General features: G+C 43.0%; 2 protein-coding genes across 2 annotated transcripts; one reads left to right on the forward strand and one right to left on the reverse strand.

Moving 5' to 3' along the window:
- Window positions 1-4: 4 nt before the first annotated feature.
- Window positions 5-13,048, reverse strand: alas2 (aminolevulinate, delta-, synthase 2). The gene is made up of 11 exons (XM_063209111.1): window positions 12,895-13,048; window positions 11,570-11,750; window positions 10,804-10,971; window positions 9,963-10,055; window positions 9,406-9,631; window positions 7,781-7,965; window positions 7,228-7,407; window positions 6,361-6,525; window positions 3,001-3,269; window positions 2,202-2,364; window positions 5-1,573 (listed from the first exon to the last, which is right to left on the reverse strand). Exons 2-11 carry the CDS (start codon window positions 11,733-11,735, stop codon window positions 1,413-1,415), a joined length of 1,776 nt encoding a protein of 591 aa, XP_063065181.1. The 5' UTR covers window positions 11,736-11,750; window positions 12,895-13,048; the 3' UTR covers window positions 5-1,412.
- pmelb (premelanosome protein b) lies at window positions 12,207-27,208 on the forward strand. The gene is made up of 13 exons (XM_063209110.1): window positions 12,207-12,500; window positions 18,768-18,843; window positions 20,876-20,989; window positions 21,275-21,421; window positions 21,726-21,869; window positions 22,162-22,323; window positions 22,910-23,263; window positions 23,503-23,763; window positions 24,277-24,420; window positions 25,180-25,279; window positions 25,567-25,775; window positions 26,212-26,302; window positions 26,664-27,208. Exons 2-13 carry the CDS (start codon window positions 18,789-18,791, stop codon window positions 26,812-26,814), a joined length of 1,932 nt encoding a protein of 643 aa, XP_063065180.1. The 5' UTR covers window positions 12,207-12,500; window positions 18,768-18,788; the 3' UTR covers window positions 26,815-27,208.
- The last annotated feature ends 107 nt before the right edge of the window (window positions 27,209-27,315 follow it).

Genomic DNA, 27,315 nt, shown 5'->3' on the forward strand with positions numbered 1-27,315 from the left:
CAAATAGAATGTCTGTCCAATCCCTTTAATTCATATTTTTTTGTACATTCTTCTCCATTAACAACACATCATATTCGTGTATAAGCAGTGGTACAATAGTGAAAGGGAGCAGACATATTTCTTAATATTAAATTACTATAAAAAATACAATTCTTTAATTGCCTTACATAACAAAAAAATTAAAAGCAGTAAAGTAAAGTAAATTAAAACAAAATAAACATTTCAGACACGTCATATTTTAAAAACTGAGCCATTTTTGATTATGAACATGCTTCACAGTTTGACGGGGGAAACTGAGAAAGATATAGTTGTAGCAGAAGTCAATTTACAAAAAAATGAATAGCAAAGTAATTTTGGACCCTTAATGTCTCGAGCAATGAAAGTGCTCATGTGCAGGTATGGTAGCTGCCTGGGAATTTGCATTTCGGCTTGTGCACTCCTAACGCTCTGAAGGACAGCGTGGAAACCCTGGCCCAAATCTTCAGTTTGGGAATCCCAACCACAGAATAGGGAGGGAAGGCAAGACAAATGTATTATTAGACAAACAGACACTTGTAGTCTGGTAGTCTGACTATACAGTGATATAGTCTGGTGATAGACCGGCTAGGTATAAAGATGTGTGTGAAACGAAAGCAAGGAAAGCTAAATACTGTATTTACTTGCATACACTGTACACATTGCCTCTTGTACAAGCATTAATACATTGAGGAATGCATTTATGGCATGGTATTGATAATGGCATAAAGTACACGAAATGATGTGTTTTTAATAGAGTTGTGCTCACCACCTTTTGTAGTACACGTTTAGAGTTTCAGCACCTGTGATTTGTAACCTACACAGCACACTGTAATATGGGCCTTTGTTCATGATGTCAGACACATCAGAAAAATCTACACCACTGTTTTCTATGATTTTCTGAGTGAAAGTAGTAGTTTATGCCCACTTCCCTTCCAAATGGAACACGTTTGACATCATCTTATAGGACACCATGTGGACCTTGGTGGAACTGCATTCATCTGGCATGAGTCAGGTTAACACTGGTCATTTACACTTCTGACAATCTTAGCTGTGAGGTGACATGTAAACCTATATACCAGAGCAGAAACATTGACTGGCTGGTGTAACATCACGAAAAACATGCAAAACTTGCATATAAAGTTACTCATGGAAAGAGTGAATGGTCTTTTTCCCTTTGTCCTAGTCTTCCCCTGTGTGTGTGTGTGTGTGTGTGTGTGTGTGTGTGTGTGTGTGTGTGTGTGTGTGTGTGTGTGTGTGTGTGTGTGTGTGTGTGTGTGTGTGTGTGTGTGTGTGTATGGGAGTAAGAGAGAGAGAGAGAGAGAGAGCATGTTTGTGCGTGTGTGTGTGTGTGCGTGCATGCGTGTGTGTGTGTGTGTGTGCGTGTATAGTGTGTGCTATGCAGAGACAGTGATGTACTGATCCATGGCGCCAAAGTAGGACTTCTCCCATTCGCTCATGAGGTCAAAGTGTAGGGGTCGGTCGCAGAAGCTGCAGGAAGCGGTGGCCGGGCTGTTCAGGGGTAAGCCCACCTCCTTCCACACCTCCAGCAGACGCTCTGGGGATGGATGTCACCGCACAGTTAGAATAGCCACATCGTTTATTGCAATTTGCTGTCATACATTTTTTGGAAATACTTTTAATCACATTTACGTACTTCTTTGCATTTATTTGAGTTAAGCTAATAGTATGATGACAACTGCTGCATTTACAACATTTCAGGCTACTGACATCATCAGGCCATTCATTACTGTGTGTTGGACTTTATTTCATCATTTTGGTGACCCTGTGGATCGCCTCCAACGCACTTGGCCAGAGGTGTGCAAGAAGTCTTCAAAAAAAAATTGAAGACTTTAGCGAAGATGCATGAAATCATTCCTCTTAATATGACTATAAATACAACATACAAACATCATCAACATAAAGATATAGACGCTGTTTATATGTACAGTATATGGATACTTTTGAATATTCATCAGCTTTGGCCTCTCATTTACAGTTTTAGAAATCTCCTTTCCAAACTCCAGGTTGAGAAAGATTCCTTAGGAGGAGCTAACACGCACCTGTCACAATGACATTTCTATTTTCACCCACATGTTGTGTTGGTGTTAACTGATTTTTTAAAAATCCACATTTAAAAATATCTGCATACGTGTAAGTAGTGCCTTAGCTATACAGTATCTCACCAGTGAAGAAGTCCATCATGGCGGGTTCGTGGAAGGGGGAGGGGGCCAGCCTCAGCAGCTCCTGTCCGCGGGCCACGGTGGGGTAGTTGATGGCCTGCACATAGATGTTGTGGCGCTCCAGCAGGATGTCACAAACGTTGGAGTTCAGCTCGGCATTGCCCACCTGTGGCCAGAGTAGAAAATAGCAGTCATGGCGCTATTGCAACAGCTGACAGGACGCTCAGGAGGAGCACAAATTTCACTATACAACACCCTGCCCCTACTGCCTGAGACTTGAAAATGGATTTCTTAGAACTTAGAACAGGTTCTTACCCTTATTGGGATGATGTGGCTGGGCTGGGCCAGGGTGTCTAGTACTGCTATTTACCCATATGGGGGTGATGTGACTAGGGCAGGGTGAAGGTAACAGGTCGGCATCTTTTTTATTTTATTTTAAAATATACTGCATATTTTTTAGGGATGTTTTGCCTTTATTTGATAGGACAGTTGGAGATGATGACAGGAAGCGAATGGGTGAGAGAGATGGGGGAGGATTGGCAAATGACCAGGGTCGCAATCGAACCGGCGGCGTAGTAAACCAGTGCCCTAGCGTTGGGCCACGGCAGGGTCTTTAGGGGGCAGCAATAGTTAAGAGATGATTGGAAAAGAGTGGGAGAGAGAGAGAGATGGGGCAGCGCCCGGGAAATCCAACCTTAGTCCCCTGGGCTTAGTGTGTTGCACCACAGACTCCCCCACAGAATGGCCTCCGCTGCTGGTCTGTGTCTTACCCTAGGACCGAGTGTCTAGTGCTGCTACTTACCCGTATGGGGATGATGTGGCTGGGGCAGTTGATGACGGGCAGGCCAGCGTCCATGAGCAGCTGGCGCATGTGCTTGACGTTGCGCTGGTGGGCGCGGCGCAGCTGCTGGCCCTCGTCGCTCTGCAGCACGCGCACCGACTCTAGTGCCCCCGCCAGCACCATGGGCGGCAGAGAGGTGGTGAAGATGAAGCCCGCCGCGTAGGAGCGCACCGTGTCCACCAGGGCGGCGCTGCTGGCGATGTAGCCTCCCACACAGCCAAACGCCTTCCCTGCAGCAGGCACATCAGACGGGAGCGGGAGAGAGCAGGGAGAAGGCAGAGTCAGTATAAACAGTTATACAATCTGCAGATGACTCTGAAGAAAACATGACGTCAAAACGTTAGTCTTGGCACTTGCCCAACAAAACAAAAAACTACCTTCCAAATCTAAAGATGCTCCGGTGACTTTCTTTTCCATCTGCACTTGCTAGTCCTTTCCTGTGACTCAACAGATTGTGAAGTGCAGGAGCAGCACTGAGTATATATTTTTCTATTCCAAGTTATAGAATCTATTAGTGCCTTTCATTTCGTTGATTTCTTTGGCGATTACACCTTTATTTGGGAGAGGTCCGTGAAGATGGTGACAGGAATGTAGTGTTATACATGGGTTCACCGTGTTTATAAACACGATGTTGTGAGGAGGGGCAAGACACTGGCAGCCAACCACATGAGCTAATTTCTGTTGACCGACAGCGGTTTCCAGCAATCAGAGGTTGAGTTGTGCGCAGCTAGTGTCGCGCAGCCAGGAGAATACAAAAATTTAGATCCCATGTATAGAGAGATGGGGGAAGACCAGGAAATGACCTCGGGGTGATATCCAACTCAGTATAACAGTACGGTGCCTTAGCCATTTGAGTCACAGCCAAGGCCTTTCATTTATAATTAATGTATTGAGATGGTTTAGGTAGTATTTATTTTTAATATATATAAACATGGCTGTAAGTACCATGAAATTAAGTGGCATAAATCTATTAAACCAACCAAAATGATCCATGCCGCAAATCGCCCTGTTAATTGTGGGAGCTGCTAAATAATACTGTATTATTTTAAAGTATTTTTGTGTTGGCTCTGAGCTGCATTTTTTTATAATGGGTTGTGTAAATAAACACAACTCAAACAAAGAAACAAGTTGTCTGGAGCTGTAGTGTTTAAGCCACCGCAGTAAAAGCACTCCCCTATATAGCTGATTAGTATGGAAACAAGTCTAGCTGTGAGTGTGACACAGATCAGGGCTGGATTATAGACTCAGGGCCAGGGTTGCCAGATGAGGCTGATGATTTCCAGCCCAAAAAATGCTCAAAACCCGCCTGGAAGACCTAAATCCTGCCCAATTCTATTGATTTCTATGGCCAAAAATTGGGCGATTTTTCCTGCAAAATGCCATTTGCCCAATCTGGCAACACTGGTCAGGGCCATCAGAAACATCATCATCATCATCAGCAGCAGCAGCAGCAGCAGCAGCAGCAGCAGCCAGGAGTGGAGTGGCACTACAGCAGAGCAGAGGGTTACACTTGACTTGATGCCGACGTCAAACGTATGACATGATGACAGTGTCATAATAGTGTCAAAACAGCTTTATGCCAAAGCCATGGACGAGTGATAAACATCATGGTCGTGAAACGTTGACATTCATAGACATTGGCATAATGTTGATGACATGTCCAAGACAGCATTGTGACACTACTCAAACTTTGTCAGACCAAGGACCACTTTCTGCCAACATGTTTTGGAAGGGGCCTCCTCCAACACAGGCTTGCTTATTCTTCAAGTTTTAGGAGCTGCAAATTCAAATGCAGATAGTGTGTTTTTTTATTTTGACATAGACTACAGTTCAGGGGTGCATTTCTTGAAAGCGTAGTTGTTAGCCGGTAAGAATCTTGGGTAGTTAACAATGGGAAATTGCATCGCAAACAACAAAGTTGCTAATATACAAATAAAGCCTGTGCTATAGTTTGTTTTTGAAATGCTTTGTACAAATCCTCTTGCGGTCCACTTGAGGTCTTTCATGGACCATCGGTAGTCTCTGGACCACACGTTGAGAACTCGAAGCATGAGCAAGACTGTCAATTCGGCTGACAAGTTGCCCCTGAAAAAATGGTATGAAGTGGCCCTTGGCCTGGAACCACTGCTATACATGGGTTCTCATTTTTTGTTTCCCCCTGGCTGCGCGACCATGGCTGCGCACAACTCAACCTCTGACTGTTGGAAACCACAGTCGGACAAAAAAATTTGCTCATGTGGTTGGCTGCCAGTGTCTGGCCCCTCCACACAACACCTAGCCTAGCGCAGCCAGACCCAATTCAATTTGCGGTCGCTAGGGGCGTCTAGATTTCTAGGCTACACAACACCGTGTTGATAAACAAAAAAACCCCACTTCTATAGAGTGAGGGGAGTGCTGTGGAAGTGTCAGGGGGCACTAGAGAAGAAGATAAAGCAGAGCGAGCCTCGCCTGGAGGCTCTGATAAGAGGACCTTTTCTTTGTGTCAGAACCACTATCTCTCTGACACCAAGTGTATGATGTAACCTACTTTTCAGCTGTGACGTGACAAGAAGTTGAAGGGAGGTGAAACTATTCCACGAAAGACCCCTTTCGTTGTCTTTGAACGACAATGGCTTTTACACACATCATCTGGGATGAGAAAGTGATCTTTTAAAGATTGAATTGATCAAATTTCGAGTGATCGGCAACATGGCATCAGAAACTGCAATCCAATACCACCTATTGATTCCTCACATTCACTAAATAATTAGCACCACTTAATCATTAACTCAACGTGACTGATAAACACCACTAAATTAGCTGAAGAGCTATTGACTTAAATCATTTCAATAGATACCATAAATTGAACCAGATGATATGGAATATCTGGTGCTAGGATTACAACTTCTGAATCCAAGTTGTCCATCACTGTGTATCTTCTGCTACTAACCCAGAAACTACAATCCAATGCTCATTTCCTTTTACTATTCACTTGCTGTAACTGATTCTAATATGCAGGTAAAACAGATACTAGTGAATGTTGACCATCTGTAGGTAATCTGCAATATTAACTCAACAGGTAGAATCAGGTAACTTGCAACAACTGGTGATGGATTTTAGCTTCTGAATCCAACTTGCCCATCATTTGCCTCTTTTCCACTGCTGGTTTCCTGGTAGTCTTACAGCTCCACACATCGTGACTCGGCCGTGAGTTTTTGCTTTTTGAATAGGCACAATTGTAAAGCAAAAAGTGACGGCTGAGTCGCGCTGTGTCGAGCTGTAGGCCTACCAGAAAACCGGCAGTCGAAAAGAGGCAATTGTGTCCTACTAACTCCTACTAACCCAGTGTTCCAGAGACGATGTCGATCTTGTGCATGATTCCGTCCCTCTCCCCCACTCCAGCCCCATGGGCTCCATAGAGGCCCACAGCGTGCACCTCATCTACGAAGGTCAGAGCGCCATACTTATGGGCCACATCACACAGCTCCTCCAGAGGACAGATGGCACCTAAGCAGACACGCACAAAGCAAAGCACACACATATACAACATTGGAGAACTGTACTTTGAGTATTCAGAAGATGTGTTGTAATCAAGCATACATACATTGTGTAATTAATATCACAGCCACCTGAACATAATGAAAGTGTAGGTGTTCAGCTTTTACAAACTTGTGAGTTTGTCATCCGTTCCAGCAGTGTTTCTCAACAGGGGTGCCGGGGCACCCTGGGGTGCCGCACGCCCCCGACAGGGGTGCCATGGAAAGGTGGCTGATATGTGAAATTGACCTAAATAAATTATGTAATTTAATACACATTTGTTTAAATTAGTAAGTTAATGCTTAGTCATGCAGTGGAATCTTTCATCCACTTTTTACGCTAAATAAAGTAAATTTAGGTCACCCCAGTATGGCCTACACATAGCCTGTCTGAGATAAAGCTGCAACTTTGAACGACTTCAAATGTGTTACTTTTCTAAGCTTGTGTGGTATCGGATGCGATACCATGTTACGGCTTGTTTTTTTAGGGGTGCCTTGAGATTTTTCCTGAATTGAAAGGGTGCCTCGCCTAAAGAAAAGGTTGAGAAACACTGCCTTACAGCATGCCACAGATCGTGCACTTGTCATTAGGCCTATGTAAAATGTAAGTTATGGAAAGACTTCATGGCACGAGCATAACAAAGTGAACCAATGCCGTCTTAAGTAAACCCACCGTCCATGGAGTGCACTGTCTCGAAGGCCACAATCTTTGGTGTTTTGGGGTCGGCTTTGCTGAGCAGCTCCTCCAGGTGTTTGGGGTCGTTATGGCGGAAGATGAAGCGCTTGGCCTTGCTGTTCCTTATGCCCTGGATCATGGAGGCGTGGTTCCCCATGTCAGAGTATATCTCACAACCTGTGTGGGAATGATGGACAATTATTCATCTTTAGTCAGCATACAGTAGTAGAGAATGTATGTTAGAAGAAGATTTTAAGTATATTTTCTGGCTTTTTTCCTTTATTTGAAACTGACAATGAAGAAATGACGATGGTGATGGTTGGGAGAAAGAGATGGGAGAGGATCGGGAAATGACCTCCCCCCCCCCAGCATAACAGTACAGTGAATGAGCCGTTGGAGACACGGCCAAGGTTTGAAGAATATACATGTATGATGATGAACCAAAGAGGTGGAGAATTTGCTGGAATTCTAACAAACAAAAGCAGTGCATTGGCAAATCCTAACTGGTAATTAAAAGCGATCAGAAAGCCTTTCTTTTCAGGTTTCTTACCAGGGAGCATTTTGGCGAGTGTGAAGAGGGTGGAGTCGTTGGCCACAAAACAGGACGAGAAGACCAGAGCTCCATCTTTCTGGTGGAGGTGGGCGAGCTCCTGCTCCAGCATCACGTGGTAGTTACTGGTGCCTGAGATGTTTCGGGTGCCCCCTGCTCCAGCACCATGCTTCTCCAGAGCATCTCTGGGGGGGAACAACACATTGTTTTTTATTTTCGTTTCATTTACATTTTTATTTTCATTTTCATGTCATTCTCCACGATTCAGTAGTTACATTATGTGACATTGAGAGTAGTCAGATTCAACATGATCTCCAAAAATTCCGTGCTCCTGGACACAGATGTTAAGGACACAAAATCTGTGTCCAGGAGCACGGATTTTGCCAAAATTCCGTGCTCCTGGACACAGAATTATTTTCCGTGAAAAACACACAGAAGTGCTCTCTCTATACTCCCACAGCTCTATGTTTCCACAGTCTTGTGTTTTCTCAGGATTTTTCTAATTTCAAACATTTTTTCTCAAAAAAAACATTTCTTACTGACAGGTTAGGGTTAGGGATTGTTTTGGTCTGGGCACAGCTAGTTTTCTTTCAATCATTATATGAATTTGATAGCCTAACAACCAACTGGAAAAGGTATTTCTCTTAAAGTTAGGGAATGTTTTGGTCAGGGCACAAGTTTAATTGCTATAGCATTATTTTGTTTAGGATTAACACAGTGCTGTGGTAATAGCCTACAGAAAGCACTTCCGTGTGCCCATCACGGAAAACAATTCCATGTTCAGGAGCACGGAAAACAATTCCGTGTCCAGGAGCACAGAATTTTGGCAAAATCCGTGCTCCTGGACACGGATTTCGTGTCCTTAACATCCGTGTCCAGGAGCACGGAATTTTTGGAGATCAGGCTGTCAGATTAAATAGGCACATTGTTGCCTCCAGTGAGACTTGGTGATCATGTCACATCATGTAGGTACAGTATGCCGATTAATCATTGTTGAGCAAACATTTCAGTCAGATGACCATCCTACGTCACTTCCTTTAATGGGAATATGACCGAAACATCAGTTTCAACTGTACTTAAGGAAAGTATGTGTGGGACAGTCTGGTTTCGTTTCTCATTATGCAGTTAAATGCACTGTGGTATATTGTACTTATATAGAAAAGTGAAGTGAAAGCCCAATAGGAAACTTCAACTCCCATTGTCATTGTTACACAGCACTCCACAGCACACAAGTGAACACTGCACACAATGAAATTGCATTTATGCCTCACCCGTGCAAGGGGGCAGCCCTCAATGGCACCCCAAGGGAGCAGTGCGGCGGGATGGTACCATGCTCAGGGTACCTCAATCAGGAGGAGGATATAGAGGAGCACTGGTTCATTACTCTCCGCACCAACCTGGCGGGTCGGGAGTCGAACCGGCAACCTTTAGGCTATAAGTCTGACACCCTAACTGCTTATCTATGACTGCCCTATAGGTGCCATGATGCGAAATGGGATGGTTTTTAATGCAGGAGGCTTAAATATATTCAAGCTCAAAGATGTCCAGCTGCTTTTGCTTACAGCTAAATTGTATCGACTGTGAATGTTCTTACAAGTTCTGCCACCAGAACCCCAGACACCTACTGTATGGCCTGTATGACCCTGGGATGGCGGCTCATTCCGAGGTAGTCATTGCTGCACCACACGGACACGGGGCTCCCCCTCTGGCGTCCCACCACAGAGTAGTCATCTGCAAAGGGGAAGATGTCCGCGTGCCGGTTCACAGTCTTGAACACGCGGTAGGTGTGATCACTCTTCTTCTCCAGAATTCTCTCCTCAAAGAAAGTGTCATAGTCAAAGCTGGGGTTTGCTGTAAAACACAAAGCAATTAGAGAGAGATCTAATACAACTAAATACAAAGTAGAAATTTCTTATTTTATGTCTTTATGTAATTCTTTCTTTCTTCTTTTTCATTCAATGTACTCTAAACCACTCAACAATAAATACATGAGGGATTTATGTTATGTTGTTTTAAGTACTTTTAATTGCACACAGCAGGAATTAGAAGGTCTCATTTGTAGAGAGGCCTACAGCAGAGTTCAAAGATATTTTGGTAAATTTCCAGGAAGTGGGAGGGATCGTGTGTGTATCTGCCTTTCATTGGAAAGCCTATATCTATGAGACTGCACACGTCAACTCACCCATGTTATCTTTGAGGAGATGGGAGGTAGCCAGGTTCTGACGTGCCACAGGGGAGGGATCTTCAAGACTAGCCTGAAGGGTGCTCACCCTCTCTGCACAACAAACACAAGCAAACACAAACACACACACACACACCAGTATTAAACAATAATGTTAACACAGTTTTTTTTCGCGCGCACACACACACACACACACACACACACACACACACACACACACACACACACACACACACACACACACACACACACACACACACACACACACACACACACACACACACACACACACACTTAATGTCAACACAAGTTTGTTTTCCCCAGATGTTAGCCTCAGGACACCTGGTCTTTGTCCAACACAGTCACAATCACACTTCAGTCACTTACATTCACATCATCAAGCAACACTGTGTATTTGTTACATGCATTGTGTCCACTTCATGTCAAGTCAGCTACAACACAGTACATTTTGCACTGTTAATTCAACAGATAGAGAATCAGAACAACAAAGTGAAGAAAGTACAGTTTGACAATTGATGTCCAAGTTTCGGTGAAAAAAAATCTTGTCAAAGGCTCTCTGTAGCATGAAAATTGCCTTTATTAAAATGAGATGTTCAACAGAGGACCTCAAAATTGCCCAAGAATAGTGGCCTTGGGCCATCTTCAGGGCATGGTTATTGATGTGTTTATCATTTCAGCATGCACTGTATGATGTGAGTTTATTGAAAAAAGGAAGAAACATCCCGCAGAAGAATTTAGGTATTTAGGGTTATCCTGCACCCGGAACAATTACTTTCTGGGATATGCGCGCACCTCACACTGTGTGATGTGAGTTTATTACCTGTGCTGGTCAGGGCCTTGCGCAGCACATCTTCCTGCACCTCCTCGCTGGCCTTCACCACACTCAGCTGGGAGGAAACGAAGGGGCAAGTCTTGGACACGGCCACGGCCACCTGCGTCGCTGCCTGGGACATCAAGCGCCTCTGGGCCACAGATACTGGAGATGGAGCTGAATACCACAAACACATAAATAGAGAATACAGTAGGCAGTGTCAGAAACATAGTGATGCTGAGACGCATGGTTGAGGACCTATGTAGGCCTGAGGGGTAAAATATAAATGACTTCAACTATTAGACCTATTCACTTTTTAACTTCTTTAAACGATTGATTTCAGCTTCAGAAGTTGAAAGATTGATTTCTGCTTCTTGTAGCCTCTTCGTGCAGATGGGCCCACCGGCGGTTCACCACTTTTTGCTCCAAGAAAAATAAAAAGTGGTGAACCGTGAAGAAGTAGTGTTGCGCTCTTCCTTGTGTAAACTGATGACTGTGAGCCTTAACTAACAGATTGAGTCTTGAACATTACACATTTGGCTACAATTAGGTTATAACAGAGGCTCTGCTCAAAGGGGTCATTTTGATTATAAGATTCCCTTCCTTATATGCAAAAGTCAAGGATTCTTAAAAATAACCTCTACCCTCCGACTGTGGTGGGTGTCCACGCAGCATCCCAGTTGCCATTGACTATATAGCTTACACTATATTAACCATAGTAGAGGATCTACCGGGAGTGTCATCAGTTGAAATTGATGAGCTGACGGATCGCTACCTTTCTCAGGTGAGCGGAGTGTGCCCGACTGCACAGTCGTGGTGCTGATGTTGCGGGCGATGATGGGGCATCGGTCGGCCATGGAGAAGAGAGCTGTGCCTGCACTGCGCATGAAGGGGCGTGAGGCAGACTTCAGGAAGGGGCAGTGGTGCAGAAAGGCAGACATGATTCCTGTATCCGTCTGCGTAAAGAATAAGTCACATCCAATAATTGAATTTACTGACTATTTGAAATACATCTCATGATCATGAATCCTATGCAGTGTTAAGGTCTTTGAATAGGCCTACTCAATGCAAATCAATAATGTTTTGAAAAGGCATTATAGGCTACATATGAGAAGTAGCTTAAACTGTCAAACTCAGCTTTTCATGTGATTACATTCATTAGGCCCACTCATACACGCAAACATGTAGAGTCTGTGCATACAATGTTAATGTACTTAAATATGACTCCGCTTATTAATTTGTGTGGTACAACCATAAGTTAGTGATTTGGATTAGGGTTCTAATACCACACGTGGGTGCGCCGGTCATGTGGGTACATGATAACGCTTATCTCGTGAACACAGCTGGCGCTGTCCACACTCGCGAGTTCTGAAGTTCTGAATGAACGTCACATGTTATACAAAACCGCAAATTACTAAGATTTTTTAAACTTTTCAGAACGTTTGCCACTAAAAACCTAAACTAGTGGCAAAACTACTGTAGTATTATCAGCTATCTTAAACGTTTAACTTCTCACAAAGCGCAAGTTAAGCCGTGTGCTGCCCAATTTAGGCCTACACTGAACGATAATATAATATTAGCCAGATATAGGCCTACTAAGCTTCATTTCATCTTACACAAAACAAAGCACGATCATCAACGTGAGCTACATTATAATTCCATGGACGCCCAATGTAGGCTATGATGTCCACCCAGCTGCTTTCCGGGTGAGTGATAAACTATCTCGTCCTGCGGTTTATTTTGTTGTGGTTAGGGTTCATCCTCAGGTCGACCAGTTGATATAGGCCTAGCCTATGTGTCACTGCCATCTATACATTTCCCTGACATGAACTCATCGGTTTTTGTAAGACAATCGACCAATTTTATAAAGCTATGGCAACTTCGAATCTTCCTCAATTTAGGCTAATGACTTAACGCTTTTGCCACAGTAGGCAGACTTCTGCAATATTTCGTGTTTCTGTATGTCCTCCTTAGCAGAAAAATAGGTTATGCATGAAGACGAATTGAACGCTTACAATGCCAAGGGTTTAAAATAAATAAATAAATAAATAAATAAATAAATAAATAAATAAATAAATAAATAAGAAAAATGTATCTCACCTGTTGACCTACACTGAGGACGAACGCCGAAACAGCAAATAATGACGCCTGGGCTAGCAGAGCCAGTTAGATGGGAGATGTGACGTTTGAAACCAGGCCAAGTCGACAACTCCCTCGTTCACTCCCTCAGTCAGGGAGATGTGCTGTGGGTGATATAGGCCTACACATCTCTGACAGTTCTCTGTTTGTTAATCAGCACATAACACTTAATTAAACAGTATCCATTCAGTCTGGAAATAATAATGTAATTCACAGTCAACTCATAGCCTAGGCCTAGGCTACTGTTTACCATCCCATGGTTTCTGGGGCCTGCAATATAAATAGATGCTATTTTACAGTATAGGCTGTCATAAGAGTCACATTGGCTATTTGGGGCGAATACAACATGATATATCTAATTCCACAATTTTAATGTTCAAATCCACACTGACTTTCACCTCTTGACCATCCTCTGGCCCTAAATAGTAGGTCTACTGCTATACTTCGGCTACTGCTGCTGCACATGAGTTTCTAGCTCCTTTAGATCAATTTCCAGCACATACTTTTCCTACATCACAGTACCTAAAGCAATGCATTGGAATAATACACGAAACAGCTTTATTTTAAGTGTTAACCAGGATTTCCAAACAGATGGCTAATATAATCTTAAACTGATATATAATTAGTAAGTATTTCCGAATAGGCATAGGCTACTTACAAAATGTCTCATGCTGTGTCCTCTCTGAATGGACATGACAGATCGTGGGTCTGTTTGAGACACAAGAGGAAGCCTTTTGTCAGAAGGGGAGTGTTTCAGTTGTCACCCTGCCAACGAGCTCAAGCAGAACTGAGAGCCATGAGAATGATGCAAGAAGAGTACTGAGTTTGGGACCATTTGGCTTAGACCTGAGCTATAGGCCTACCGCTGGGTTACTGGACAGAGGAGTAGGATGTTACAGATAGAAACAAAAAAATATGGCTGTTGTCTTAACTGAAAAGAAAATATACACTAGAGTCATTGCACAAGACCTACAGTGCATAGGCCTATTATTGGTCATTTTTACATTGTTGCAGTGGAAGGGCACCATAAAGCAATATGTAAGGGCATGACTTTAGATAGTCATTGAGTGCGTCATTTGACATGTGTGTGTGCGTGTGTGTGTGTGTTTTAAAACACACACACACACACACACGCACGCACACACGCGCGCACACACACACACACAGACACGCGCACACGTGCGCGCACACACACATTTATTTTTGCAAATGTGTTCATTAGATTGCAATCTAATAAACACATTTGCAACAAAAAAATATGAATAAGCTGCCCGTTCCAACGACACATTATTCATAACATCTAGGCCTACTTACTGATAAGTCCATTACATTGCACTTGGCCTTTGTATGGCTAATGCTATTTCTCCATGACTTGCTACAAGAAACAGTAATCTGTGCTGATCTTTTTAATCGAACAAAATTAAAGGATTTTACTTTGCTGTGATTTATTTATTCCAAATATAGCAACATAGTTTGTTGTAAGCGAGCCAGGTGAACTATGGCCGTGTAGCCCCAGCCATGGGTGAAGGGTAACATCAAAATGATTCAGAAGTCCCAGCCAGATCCAGAGATTCTCAAACTGTGGGCTGGGGCCCACTGGTGGGCCTTGGAAGTATTCCAAGTAGGACTTGAAATCATTTATACATTTCTAAAACTCAAAATAATATTTGTGTGTGTGTGTGTGTGTGTGTGTGTGTGTGTGTGTGTGTGTGTGTGTGTGTGTGTGTGTGTGTGTGTGTGTGTGTGTGTGTGCGTGTGCGTGTGCGTGTGCGTGTCTGTCTGTCTGTCTGTGTGTTGTATTGTTGTATTGTTTATTGGATCAAATGTGGGCCCCGGCTATTTGTGAAAATTTTAAATGGGCCCTAAGTTGAAAAAGGTTGAGAATCCCTGATCTATGCATTTTCTCATAAGGGAGGTCTATCATAAATAGTACCCAAAGCTTAATGATAATCTGGTGTCAACATGGAAGATCTGTAAATAAACTACAAGATACCGTTTTTCTAATAGTATAGCCTTTGTCTTGTCCATCCACCCCGTTCTGTTGTTGCGATCCCAAACTTCCCAAACTCAGGTGAAGATTTCAGCCAGGGTTTCCATGCTTTCCTTCAGATTGGAAAAAAAACACACAAGGCAACATCACAGGCTAGATCCTCGCAGGCCTACACAGAAGACAACTGGTTTGGGTGGACGCTAGGCCAAAGCTCTTTGCATGCCTCTGCTTAGCTATCATTTCCCATGTTATGTCTGTTCCTGATGTAGCTTGGTGTAGTTTGAAAAATGAAAAAAGGTCGCACCATGCATAGAAACCTATGCATGGTGCGACCTTTTTTCATTTTTCAGTCTTACAATATTTTGGTCAGCACCCTTAAAAGCAAGAAAAAAACTTTTGGGTGATGCCTGCTCCAACCCTTATGAGCTTGGTGTAGTTTGGTAATGACTCATTACATAAGGTACTACCAGACATCAGTGATTGGGTAATTTCACATCCAATCATGTCAGGGCTCAAAGAGGTTCACCCTCCCACTTCCATACGTTCAGACCCTCTGTATGAAACTACATAGTACAATGGTATGGACAAGGGTAGGTGGACGCCCAAAATCATTTTCTTTCAAAGGCCCACAATTTCTATTGGCACGTGTGTATGGGCAATGTTGCTTTTCTTCGGTGTTACGTAAGGCACTGTGTCTGTAACATTGTGAGATTTCGAAGGTTAATAGTATTCTGGACATTCTGCCAATGTTTGACAGCTTATAAATAACACTAAAATAACTTTAACACTAAATAACACCTAAATCAATTAAGAAAGCTGCTAGCCAAGGCCTGACCCAATTCTCCCCCAGCATGGTGTTCAGACCTGCTATATGCCTGTACACTAAGAGGAGATTACTGCACAAGGCTTGTGGTCTGGCCACTCGGCAGCAGGCAAGAAATGAAAGAAAAATCTTTAAACTGGTTCCAGTTGGAAAAAACCTACAGATCTTTTTAAGCAGCATAATACTGAACGTGTGATAAAAATGATTTTTGTGAGCATTGTGTTCAAAATCCGGTTGAACAGAGGAGTCACAAGCAAGCCGGTAATCCTGATCTACATACCAAGAATTCCTCAATTATCCACAATGTGTGACTGACTAATTGGGTTTTTTTGACACAGTAATACTCAGTCAAATATAAATTAAGTTGATTCTCAATAATGCCCAATTAAGCTGAAGGAATCATTTTTTATTACCCACCCACATTGCTGACTTTTCACCTCTGTTTTTTCTTTGAAGTTGTGTAATTCAAGCATTACAGTCATGCAAGCGTCTGGTATTTACATTTAATATCTACTTTTCAAACTTTGTCATTTTAATCCTATTCTGTTGTGAGAAAGTGTTGTATTCGGGACATAATTTATACAAATGTCAGTTGGCTGGGAATGTTGAATGAATCGTCTGCTGATAACTTTTCAGCATAATAAAGGTAAAAGTTCCTTGCCAGATAATGTCTGAATTCTTTTTGCCATCGGTTTGATTTGAGGAGGAAGTTGTGGTCCACAGTCATGTGATTGGACACTGTAATGAGACCTTTCTTTTTCTCTGCCTACCTCCCTGCAGCTCTCTCTCTCTCTCTCTCTCTCTCTCTCTCTCTCTCTCTCTCTCTCTCTCTCTCTCTCTCTCTCTCTCTCTCTCTCTCTCTCTCTCATAAATCATTTACAACCTGATATCACCTGCTCAGAACTTCTTTTGAAGCATTCCGTTCTGAGTACCAGCATGTAGATCATCGTCCAATCTTCCCTCATGACAGCTCAGATCTCTGCAGCCGTATTCTCTGTTTTCAGTTAAACTGGCTTGTTAGGGGTAGGGGGCTTCGGTCATCTGACTTGTCTTCCCCGTGTGAGGGATTTAGAGAGTGGCTCATGGTACAGTAGGACCACATGATGTTTCTCATGTATAACTGTAAGTCAAATTAAGTCCATTGTGAACTTCACAACCACAGTGAACCAACATGCATCTAGACACCAGCATGCACTTCTTAACCTTTCAGTGTAGCTATGAATATTAAAGAATGCCCAATTCACCCACCCTTTACTTACCTTTCCAACAGCCATAAAAATGTGCTATCAGTTGCATGTATAGACTCATCATCGTATATTGTAATTGGGGCAGGGTCAAGTGGATGGAAGAGAACTACACTGTATGTGAACAGTCATCAGCACCAATAATATACAATACAATCGAATAGAATAGCTTTGTTGCCATCATACAAATGAAATGTAAAGTCTCTTTACAGACAAACCCACAGTGGTCCTGACTGAGTGATACATTTCAAACAGGTCACGAGTAATCCCTTGAGCTGACCACAGATCAGCATCCTTAAGTGCTTCATACCTCAGCCACATCACTCAGCAGATCTCAGATCAGCTACTCTAAGTCCTGACAGTGTGTATCGCTGAGGTGTGCATGACCCCACTGTTTCCTCAGGCCGAATATTATCACAGTGCCATTTCAACCATAAAAAATATACAATTTCTTCACTTTTTTTACATAAAATGTAATATGTATTCCTCAATGTCCGATTGGCCTTATACACAGGGCTCGAGTTGTAGGGGGATGAGGGGGGATGACATCCCCCCTACAATGAAAATGGCCTAAAATCAGCCCCCTCAATGACGATGGTCAAAAATCATCCCTCTCTAAAATAAACGTGCATCCCTTCTTCACATATTGTGTTAAAATTGCACTTTTAACACCTACATTTTCAAAAAGTTTCTCGTGGGAGAAAGCCCCAAACCCCCACTAATCAGAATCCATCTCTGAACATCCATCCTGGTTTGATTTTACAACTTGACCACTGCTTATACAGCATAGCTCATGTAGCCCTGAATGGACCTCACATTTAACCTATTCATTGCCAGATAGGAGGGGACTGTTCCTTTCTTGCTGTGTGCTTTGCTTTTACATATTCATATAGTATATGGTGTGGCTAATCGCATGTAAGCTGATTAGTAGAGGTGTTGACCCACTTGGAGGGGGAAAAGCCTGTGAAATGTCAAAATGATAGTCACATGTGCATGCTGCGTAGTGTCAGGGTCACAGGGGTCTAGGAAACATAACGCTATTAATGTCAGAAAGGCTCATTGTCTTGGGGGTGAAGTGGCGCATCATGCTCATGCACCATATACCATGAATGGGCTTACATGGCCATATAGGGACCCAGGTTCGAGTCCAGCCTGGGTCCTTTCCCAACCCTACGCTATATCTCTCTACCACTCTCTTCCGGTCATGATATTCACTGCCCTGTCCACAATAAGAAAAAACACCAAAAATAATGATAATTAAAAAAAAAAAAAAGATTACTGCCAGCTGTGAGCAGTGTGGAAGATGGAGGCACTAGCTCATATTAAATAATAATTATATCTAACAGAGGACACATTTCACAGCCTCATTATAAAAATGAAATCACATTATATCAAGGTTTGGTCTTCCATTTCTTTGTGTCTGTGTGCGTGTGCGTGTGCGTGTGTGTGTGTGTGTGTGTGTGTGTGTGTGTGTGTGTGTGTGTGTGTGTGTGTGTGTGTGTGTGTGTGTGTGTGTGTGTGTGTGTGTGTGTGTGTGTGATGGGGGCAGAGAGAGGAGAGAGGGTAAGAGAGAAAGCGTGTGAGAGATTAAGAGAGGGGAGAGGAGGAGGAGAGGGAGAAAGCAATAGTATGTTGAAGTTGCCACTGTAGACTGAGTTGGGCGTGCCTTAGTTCTAGCTTTTCTGTGACGTTTCACCCAACAGAGACCAATGTGCTGTATAAAAGCTGAATGACCCGAAGCACAGCAGACTGCTATAATTTGGATTAATGTCCGCAGGGACCACACAGACTGTCCACCATGAAGACCCTCGCAGCCACATTGGTGCTAGTGGTGCTGGCTACTGCATTAGCACGTGAGTATACTGTACTTACCTGTGTCTGTTGCTGTGTCCACACACCGAAAACATGGGTCATCAGGTCTTTTATGCTCTTTTTTATGTAACTTTACCTACTCTTTATTAAGATAGACCGTAGTTCGGGTTTGTCGTGCCTTTACTGATAGGACAGTAAGAGAGTGACAGGTGAAATGTCCTGGGGTCGAACCCGAACCCAATTCCCAAAACGTATGATATGGCGATGTAGTGCACTGAACCACAGCCCCCCAAACTTGCTCTTTAAAATGTTCTTAGACTTGCAATTACAGTTGCAGTTACCGTTACATTGGGTTGAATGCACTATAAGTTAAGTTTATAAGTTGTTTGGTGATATATTAAATGCGTATCAGAACATTGCCTTCAGATGAATGAATGAATGAATGAATTAATTAATTAATATACGGTATTAACAGCTACCTGTACAATCCTGATTTAATTGGAATTTCTGATTTTTGTACTTGTGATAGTGGAAATATGAAACTATTTTTTAGAAAAAGTCTTACATAAAAATGTTACATAAAAACTTTTGTCAGAAGTAACATGTTGCATGGGAATATACCTGTGAGTTGATGATTTGTGATTTGTGTAAATGAGGTCTCAAAGAATTAAGATGAAAGCAGGGGAGCACACACCAGGAGGACAGAGGAGGATATCTCCTCAATTTATGAAAAACTTCAATTATTCTATAATTAACCTAAGCTATCTTTTAAAAATATATATATTTTCCACTAATGTAACAGCTACATAAGCAAATGCAAAAAAAGGATCACAATAAAATTATTCCCTGTATACTTTTTGAATGATATGACTCTACAAGTCTTAACGAGGTTGTTATTTAGGGTGGCATGGTATGAGTTGCACATCAGCAGAGAAATGTATCATGGCATGGACTTTGCATAATATAAATTGTCTGCAGCTGCAGAAATATCGCCCACCTTTTTCAAATGAGTTGTTTGATGTTGAATTACCTGATGCTGTGAAAAAGGTCAATCCACTTGACTTTGACTTCCGTGTGCACACAAAGGGCATGCTGCCTGTGAATGAGAGGGGTCATAAGCTGCATTTATCCTTCATAAGTCATTAAACAGGGGCAGCGAAGGGTTAAAGAGGTTTAAGGTGATAACCCCCCCAACCCCACCGCCAACACCCCCACCCTACAACAACTCCACCCTAACCCCAACCGGTGGTAACTGTGCAGACGCCTGTTTGCTAACAGCAGCTTCTGACTCCAGCAATGTTCCTACACATATGGATGCCCTAGACAAAATATAGACAGAGGGCCCTCTGGAATTACTTTTGCTTGTATTTACCATGGTAGGACTGACTGTTGGGGCCCTTCACAGACACAACAAATTTGGTGGGGCCCTAGGCCATTGCCCAGTCTGCCTATTGGTAACCCCGGCTCTGTCTGAGTCTAGGCCTAGTGGAGCTGGTGGGACTGAGACCCTCACATGATCTGCTGATCCTCACATGTGTGGGATTGAGGGGATTTCGGGGGTCTGCTGTTTTTTTTTTTTCAATGTCTGTAGTATGGCATGTACTTCCATGTGCTTCCAGTAACCCCATGCTTGTGCATACAGTATAGTGTTGCAGGCATCACATGTCGAGCTTTACTTATTTTTTTCTAACTGGCTACAAATACCAGACCACACATTTCATCAAATATTCTACCACAGAGCCTGACCTAAGGTTATACCTTATAGGCTAATTTAACAATAATAAAAAAAGTATGCAGGTGGGTACTGTGCCACTGAGCGTAGAGCTCTACCATATACATGGTTACCCAAGTTCAAGTCCAGCCTGGGTGCTTTCCCTAACACTACTCCATCTTTCTCTCCCCATACTTTCCTGTGATATCTTCACTGTCCTGTCATAATAAAGGCACAAATGCCCAGAAATATAAATACTTGTGACACGTATGTAATGCCATTCCACACAGCCACATATGTTATCAGTATTCCTACCACCCAAAGGTACAAGCTGTTAACCTCCTATTTTTACACATGCACAGGACAAGACCAGCAGAGTGATGCGAAGCCCAGATTTATCCGATACCAGTCATGGAACAGCAAGATGTACCCCGTGTGGAAGCATGGAGACTCACGCTACAAAAGCAGCTGGACGGGTGAGTGAGGCAGGGCACCACTTGGAACTGGACTTAGCGCATTAGTCCCAGCAGATGAACAAAACAAAGTGAGAGTTTTTAAAAGAAAGTTTGCACACTCGTTAGGATTTTCATTTTATGTTTTGATGTTCTGTAGAAGATGATGTTTCGAATTATATCACCTACATTGAATGATATCACCTACAATGACAGATAATTGCTCGTCTGAATTTTTGTTATTCTGTGCTTGCCTTTTCTGATACTTCCTGTTATTGATTTCGTTGTCTGCAATATTGACTCCTTCAGGAGGGCAATTAAAGTTTGATGTTGGCAACGATGCCCCCACCTTGACGGGAGCCAGGATAACCTTCACCATCGATATCCAATTCCCTTCCAACCAGAAGGTCTTGGAGAATGGAGAAGTCGTCTGGGCTAAGAACACCACTGTGGACGGTAAGCCACCAGTATGTCATACAGGCTTTGGTAAACCCCCAAAAAGACTATCAATGGCAATCAAATGTTTTTTTTACAGTATTTATTAGTTAGACATTTTTAATAAGCGAGCATTTTGCATCTTTCTTAAGATGTGTCGAAACATTAGTTGCTTCCACCTAATCCATATTTTAAATATCTCCTCATGCTCAGGTCCTGCCTGGGTTAAGTTCAAATATGTGGCCCAGTCATGTTGTAAGTTAGCACAGAGAGGGTGCACTGCAGATGACCCTCACTGTTTTCACGGTTCATGTTCTCCCCTCAGGAAAGGAGTGCCATGAGGGCCAGTCTGTGTACTCTGAGCAGCGGTCATCTGAAGAGGAGTGGAATGCCGTGTTCCCCGATGGGGTTCCCCTTGGGAAGGACGGGGACAAGAAGCCCCCCTATGTGTTTGTGTGGAAAGCCTGGGGTAAGATACCGTTACTCTATTTCATCATTAGTTTTTTAACCGAAACTCTTCTTTTTCCAAGAACCATCCAAAGAAACATACACACAAGCATTACGTTTGACTTTCTGGTAGCTTATTAAGGAACACAAGTGCATGAAAATAGTGTCTTTAACAATGCCCCTTTCAGCTTCTCCCAATCATTAAGATGTTACCCTTCATCGTCATCTCCACCCCAACCTCTGTACTGATGTAAAGGACTGCATGTGTCAGATGATGATGTCTGATCTCTAGGCTGCCGCTGTTCTCTCTGCAGGTCAGTACTGGCAGGTGTGTGATGGGCCCACCTCCTCCTTGACCATCCCTACTGACGGTGTTCCTCTGGGCTCCTACCTCATGGATGTGGTCATCTACCACTACCGCAAGAGGGACAAGTTCATCCCCATCGGATACGCCTCCACACAGTTCTCCATCACTGGTCAGTACAACAGTCCCACGCCTTTGTAGTGTAGTTGGGTAGGCTGTAAAAAGGCCCTTTTTAACAACAAATTGAAATGTCTCCACACAACTGCATGCATTGAAATGAATTGAAACCATTATACCAGGGGTGTCAAACATATGGCCTGGGGGTCAGATGGTTCAATCTGGCCCCAGACTTGTAGAAAAAAAAAATCTACTACAAAGACCATTACAAAGTCGCTGCAGACTTGCTCCTGTCATCCATCTTGAGATGATTACCTAGCAATGTGATTCCAATATGAAGCAAAAATGTGCAATATTTTGAAATTCTGTTACTGGTCCGGCCCACTTGAGATCAAATAGGATGTATGAGGCCCCTGAACTGAAATGAGTTTGACACCTCCGCATTATACACTGTATGTTAAACTGAATGATCCATGTAGCCATTCAATAACATTATTTCTAAGCAGCCTGGTTGTCGTGTGAACAGTACAGATAAAAAAACAAGATATTATGGGCTATATTATCATAGAAGGTGTACATTTTAAGAATAATATAAATCACACTGTATGTAATCATAGTTTTCAATATTTCACCCCTTCCAGACCAGATTCCATTCGAGGTGAGCCTGTCCCAGGTGAATGACATTGAGGAGGATGACCAGCGCTTCGTCCAGAACCGTGCGGTGGCCTTCAGTGTTACCCTACACGACCCCAGCCAGTACCTGGCCACCTCTGACATCACCTACAACTGGGAGTTTGGTGACGGCAGCGGCACCGTCATCTCTAGAGAGAACAGCGTCACCCACACCTACATGCGGTCGGGAGGCTACCACCCCAAGGTGGTGGTGCAGGCTGCCATCCCAGACCCCTCCTGTTCCACGCCACCCAACGCCCCCACACCTCCACAGAGCCCCACATCCAACGCCCCCGCCCTGCCACCCAAGAACCTCACCACAGGTTAGTATGGCTGGTCACCACAGGTTAGTATGGCTGGGCATAGGCTGGTCATAGCATTCAATCATGTACACAGTATCTGTCATGTCTGCAAAATGCTATCACACATTTTCTTCAATCCATTCTGGAAAGATATAATTGTACAAGCTGTTAAATAGGATTCCATTAGTAGGAATTTTGCCTTCTCCTAATCTTATCATGGCATTCTACTAGCCTAATCTCCCCTGCATTCGCACCCACAGCAGAACCAGAGGAGGTTGCCAGTGCGCCACTCCACACGAGTGCCCCAGCAGACGCCTCTGGCGGTGGGGACGAGAGTGAGGATGAGCCCCCTACTGTACCCGCAGGCTCCATGAACAACCGTGCATCCTCCATCAACCCCAACATGGGCACCGTCACCACTGTCATTCCCTTGGCCATCATCAGGGCTGCTGCCAAGAGGCGTATGAGTCCAGCTGAAGATGAGGAGACTGGATTGAACTCTTACAAAGATTCAGCTACTAGTGAGTTCTTACTGAGGCGAATTGAAACATTTCAAACTGTTTACACTGTATTAAGATATTAATTAAGATTAAGACTAATTAAGATTAACTCAGTTAATACTAATAGGCTATACCTTATTTTGATAGCCTGCCAACCAAAACATTACAGATTGTTTATATGAATTTAAGATAGATTATCCCAGTTAATAACAATATGCCTTGATAGTCTGCCAACAAAAACACAACAGAATGGTTTATATTTAGATTCAATTCCATTACGTATTGACGATGATTGTCGCCAATCTCTTTACCATAATCCCCTTTAATGTACAGTAATAGTAAATAGGTCTTAGCAGGATTTTACAGACTTTTAAAAAAGTGTTTTTTTTTTCTCACACACACAGTAGTATTTATTATATATTTGTGTTGCTTGCCTTTGTCTTTAGCTAGTATTTATTATGTATTTGTGTTGCTTGCCTGTGTTTCTAGCTAGGATTTATTCTATGTATTTGTGTTGCTTGCCTGTGTCTCCAGCTGCCGCACCGGCTGAGCAGCCCAGTGAGGATGAGGAGAGGGAGCCTGAGCAGAGGACTGTGGTCGTCACCAAGCGGTTCGCTCCTCGTGGAGACTGCCTCATCTACCGCTACGGATCCTTCTCCACCGGAATACAAATCGTTGGTGAGTTTCCAATCATCTAGAGAGGACATAGGGCCTATTTAATGGGCTATGGCACCCTTCAAAGGCAAAATAGAGTAACTACGTCGACACTGAGAAAAAAAGCATTGGTATCAGGTTGGATATTGATATTAGGTTGGATATTGTAGCTACTGCACAGTTAACAGAGCACTATCTCTACACTCACTTTTGAAAATATGTAGTTACTGCACTTTGCCCTTTGCAAGGCAGTATAGATTGTGTGGTGGGGAGTTAGAGACTAGACAGAGACCCTGGCCATGTCTGAAATACTCAGCTGTTCACTATGCTCCTTCCTATTCATTTTATGCAAGCAATACCACAATGGCAAGATAAAATTAAGCAAGAAAGGATATAGGAATTGCATGGTGGTGATTAGGGCTGCACAATTAATCGAAAATAATCGAAAATCGTGATAAATTAGTGAAATGGAAGTTGAAATTTGAGAGCGTCCTTGAAGGCAGAACATACTGACAGGCTGGTGTTTCTGGCCAGAAATCTGTCCACCTAAGTTTCATGCTATTGCCTTTACATAATTATTACAATTTGCTCATACTGTATAGTTCATTCTTGGTTATTTTTCATCTTGTTATCATTTTCAAAAAAATCTGCAAAAAATCAATAATCGTGATTAATCATTGTGATTACGATTTTGACCAAAATAATCGTGATTATGATTTTTTCCATAATCGTGCAGCCCTAGTGGTGATAACAATTTTAATGCCCAATTTCTTGTCTCTCCAGAGGGAATCGAGAGTGTGGAGATTGTACAGGTTTCCAGTGTTTTACCAAGGAGCGACCTGGAGCCAAATGCTATAGACTTCACCATCACCTGCAGAGGAAGGTGAGCAGACATGCAATCAGGCACACACACACACAGGGGGAATGAAAGGCCTCAGTTGTCCTGGAGCCAGGGAGACAGGGGTCCAAAATATGGTGTTCATTGCATTGCATGTATTGGACTGGGGGCCGGCCCTTTCAGATTACTTTGTCCTGGGCCTGGCAAAAGCCCTGCACACGCACGCACGCACGCACGCACGCACGCGCACACACACACACACACACACACACTCAAAGACACATCATTCTCACAACCTTACATAATCATGGTTCCTCACCTGTCTCTCTCAGCCGCCTACCCACTGAGGTGTGCACCGTGTTGTCAGATGCCAACTGTCTCGTGCCAATCAAGACAATGTGCAACCCCATGCCCGCCACTCCAGACTGTCAGCTGGTGCTAAGGCACTTCTTCAACGACTCTGGCATCTTCTGTGTCAATGTGTCCATGACAAACGATGTCAGCCTTGCCGCCACCAGCACCAGAGTCAGTGTAAACATGGGTATGTGTTCACGGATTCTACTAGTCTCACTTCTCAACTTTCATGTCAGTAGTTTTTTGCTCTACGTTTTATCACTATGCATTACCAGTAAGTAACACAAGATGGCACCCTAAATGCATTCTGAGCATTGCAAGCAAATGTAGACACACTGAAGCTGTGTGGGATTGTGTCAGCTGTTTCCTTGTGCAGCTGTATTCTTGTTCATCTTGTGGCTGAGATTAAACTATGTTTGTATAGTATTGCATGATTTATATCATATCCTTGTAAGATATTACAACAATGCACACTGCATGTTTTTTCCCTGATGTTTCTAGTTTCAGTTCATGTTCCAGGAATGTTGTGACCTACTTTTTCCTATTGACCTAATATTATCATTGCATTAACATCAGGCTATATGATACAGGGAGTGAGAGCTATCTTTGTCTCCAATTCACAGGCTCCAAGTTGTCGTCCTCGGGAACAGTTGCTGTGGTGCTATGTGCCCTGATAGTAGCAGCAGCCGTTGGGACAGTGGCGTTAACCTACCAGTGAGTGAGACGCATCATCATCATTGGGGAAAGAAGTATCTTAAAGAGTTGTCACAAATGTTTACTTTTGAAATTAAAATAATATTTAAAATCAAATTGACAACCACTCAAAGATAGGAGGTTTTCAAAAGTCATCAAAGTAGTTTGTTTACTACTCACACGTCTTCAGTTTTGTCTGTGAAGTACAGTACTACAGGAAGACGGTTTGACCTATGTGCTGTTTCTAACAGTTACTTCCAGAACTTCCTTTTGGCACACTTTTGGAAGAGTTAACCAACTTGTATGAAGCAATGCACCACAGTTGAAACCCTTTAGGAGAATGCTACGCTGCTCTGACAGCTGACTCCTTTCTTTCCTCCAGACACATGCGGGGCTACAGGCCTTTGACAGAGCTGCCAGGCCAGGAGCACCAGGCCAAGGATGAACTCAGCGCCGTCCCCTCCCTCATGTGGAGCCTGCTGGGTGGCTATTCGCCCAGAGATAACCGCACCCTCCTCCGAAGAGTGGTATAATCCTGTCACCTCCTTCTGCCCCCCCATCTCCGGTGCAAGAGTGGAATGGTCCATGGCCTCTCTTGTACAGTATAAGATCTGCTTCTAGGGCCTATAGTCATAGTGTACTGCAGGCCTTGAAGGAGACGTTTTGAATTTTTTGTTCATTGTTTCTAAGATGATGTCTAAATACTTTTTATTTTGTTGTCTTCAGTTTTTGCTATATTTGGCTTTTGTACTGGTTTTTAACACACATTTTTTCTACATACCGTTTTACTGGCTAAGGATTGTTATTTTTTAACATTTTTTATATTTTTTACATACATTAGATCATACAGAAAACATAATTTAAATCCCCATCCCACATCATGTTTTGACTGGTGCCTTGATTTCTGGTATTTTGTAACTTGTTGTAATAAAGGATTTACATGAAATAAAAAAGAAACAAGATAATATAGTATAGTCTAATCTGTTCGATGCTGTTTATTTTCATCTTCAGTAACATACTGAACATTATACTAA

This window comes from Engraulis encrasicolus, chromosome 10 (assembly GCF_034702125.1).
Source record: "Engraulis encrasicolus isolate BLACKSEA-1 chromosome 10, IST_EnEncr_1.0, whole genome shotgun sequence".
NCBI classification, from domain to species: domain Eukaryota; kingdom Metazoa; phylum Chordata; class Actinopteri; order Clupeiformes; family Engraulidae; genus Engraulis; species Engraulis encrasicolus.

Bases quoted from the DNA above. Each gene is read 5' to 3' on its own strand.
- pmelb (XM_063209110.1), top strand. From the start codon at position 18,789: ATGAAGACCCTCGCAGCCACATTGGTGCTAGTGGTGCTGGCTACTGCA. The intron at 22,324-22,909 runs GTCAGTACAACA...CACCCCTTCCAG, and splicing joins CACACAGTTCTCCATCACTG to ACCAGATTCCATTCGAGGTG. The intron at 23,764-24,276 runs GTGAGTTCTTAC...CTGTGTCTCCAG, and splicing joins TTACAAAGATTCAGCTACTA to CTGCCGCACCGGCTGAGCAG.
- alas2 (XM_063209111.1), bottom strand. From the start codon at position 11,735: ATGTCTGCCTTTCTGCACCACTGCCCCTTCCTGAAGTCTGCCTCACGC. The intron at 6,526-7,227 runs GTGGGTTTACTT...GTGTCTGCTTAG, and splicing joins GACAGTGCACTCCATGGACG to GTGCCATCTGTCCTCTGGAG. The intron at 3,270-6,360 runs GTTAGTAGGAGT...TGCCTGCTGCAG, and splicing joins CATCGTCTCTGGAACACTGG to GGAAGGCGTTTGGCTGTGTG.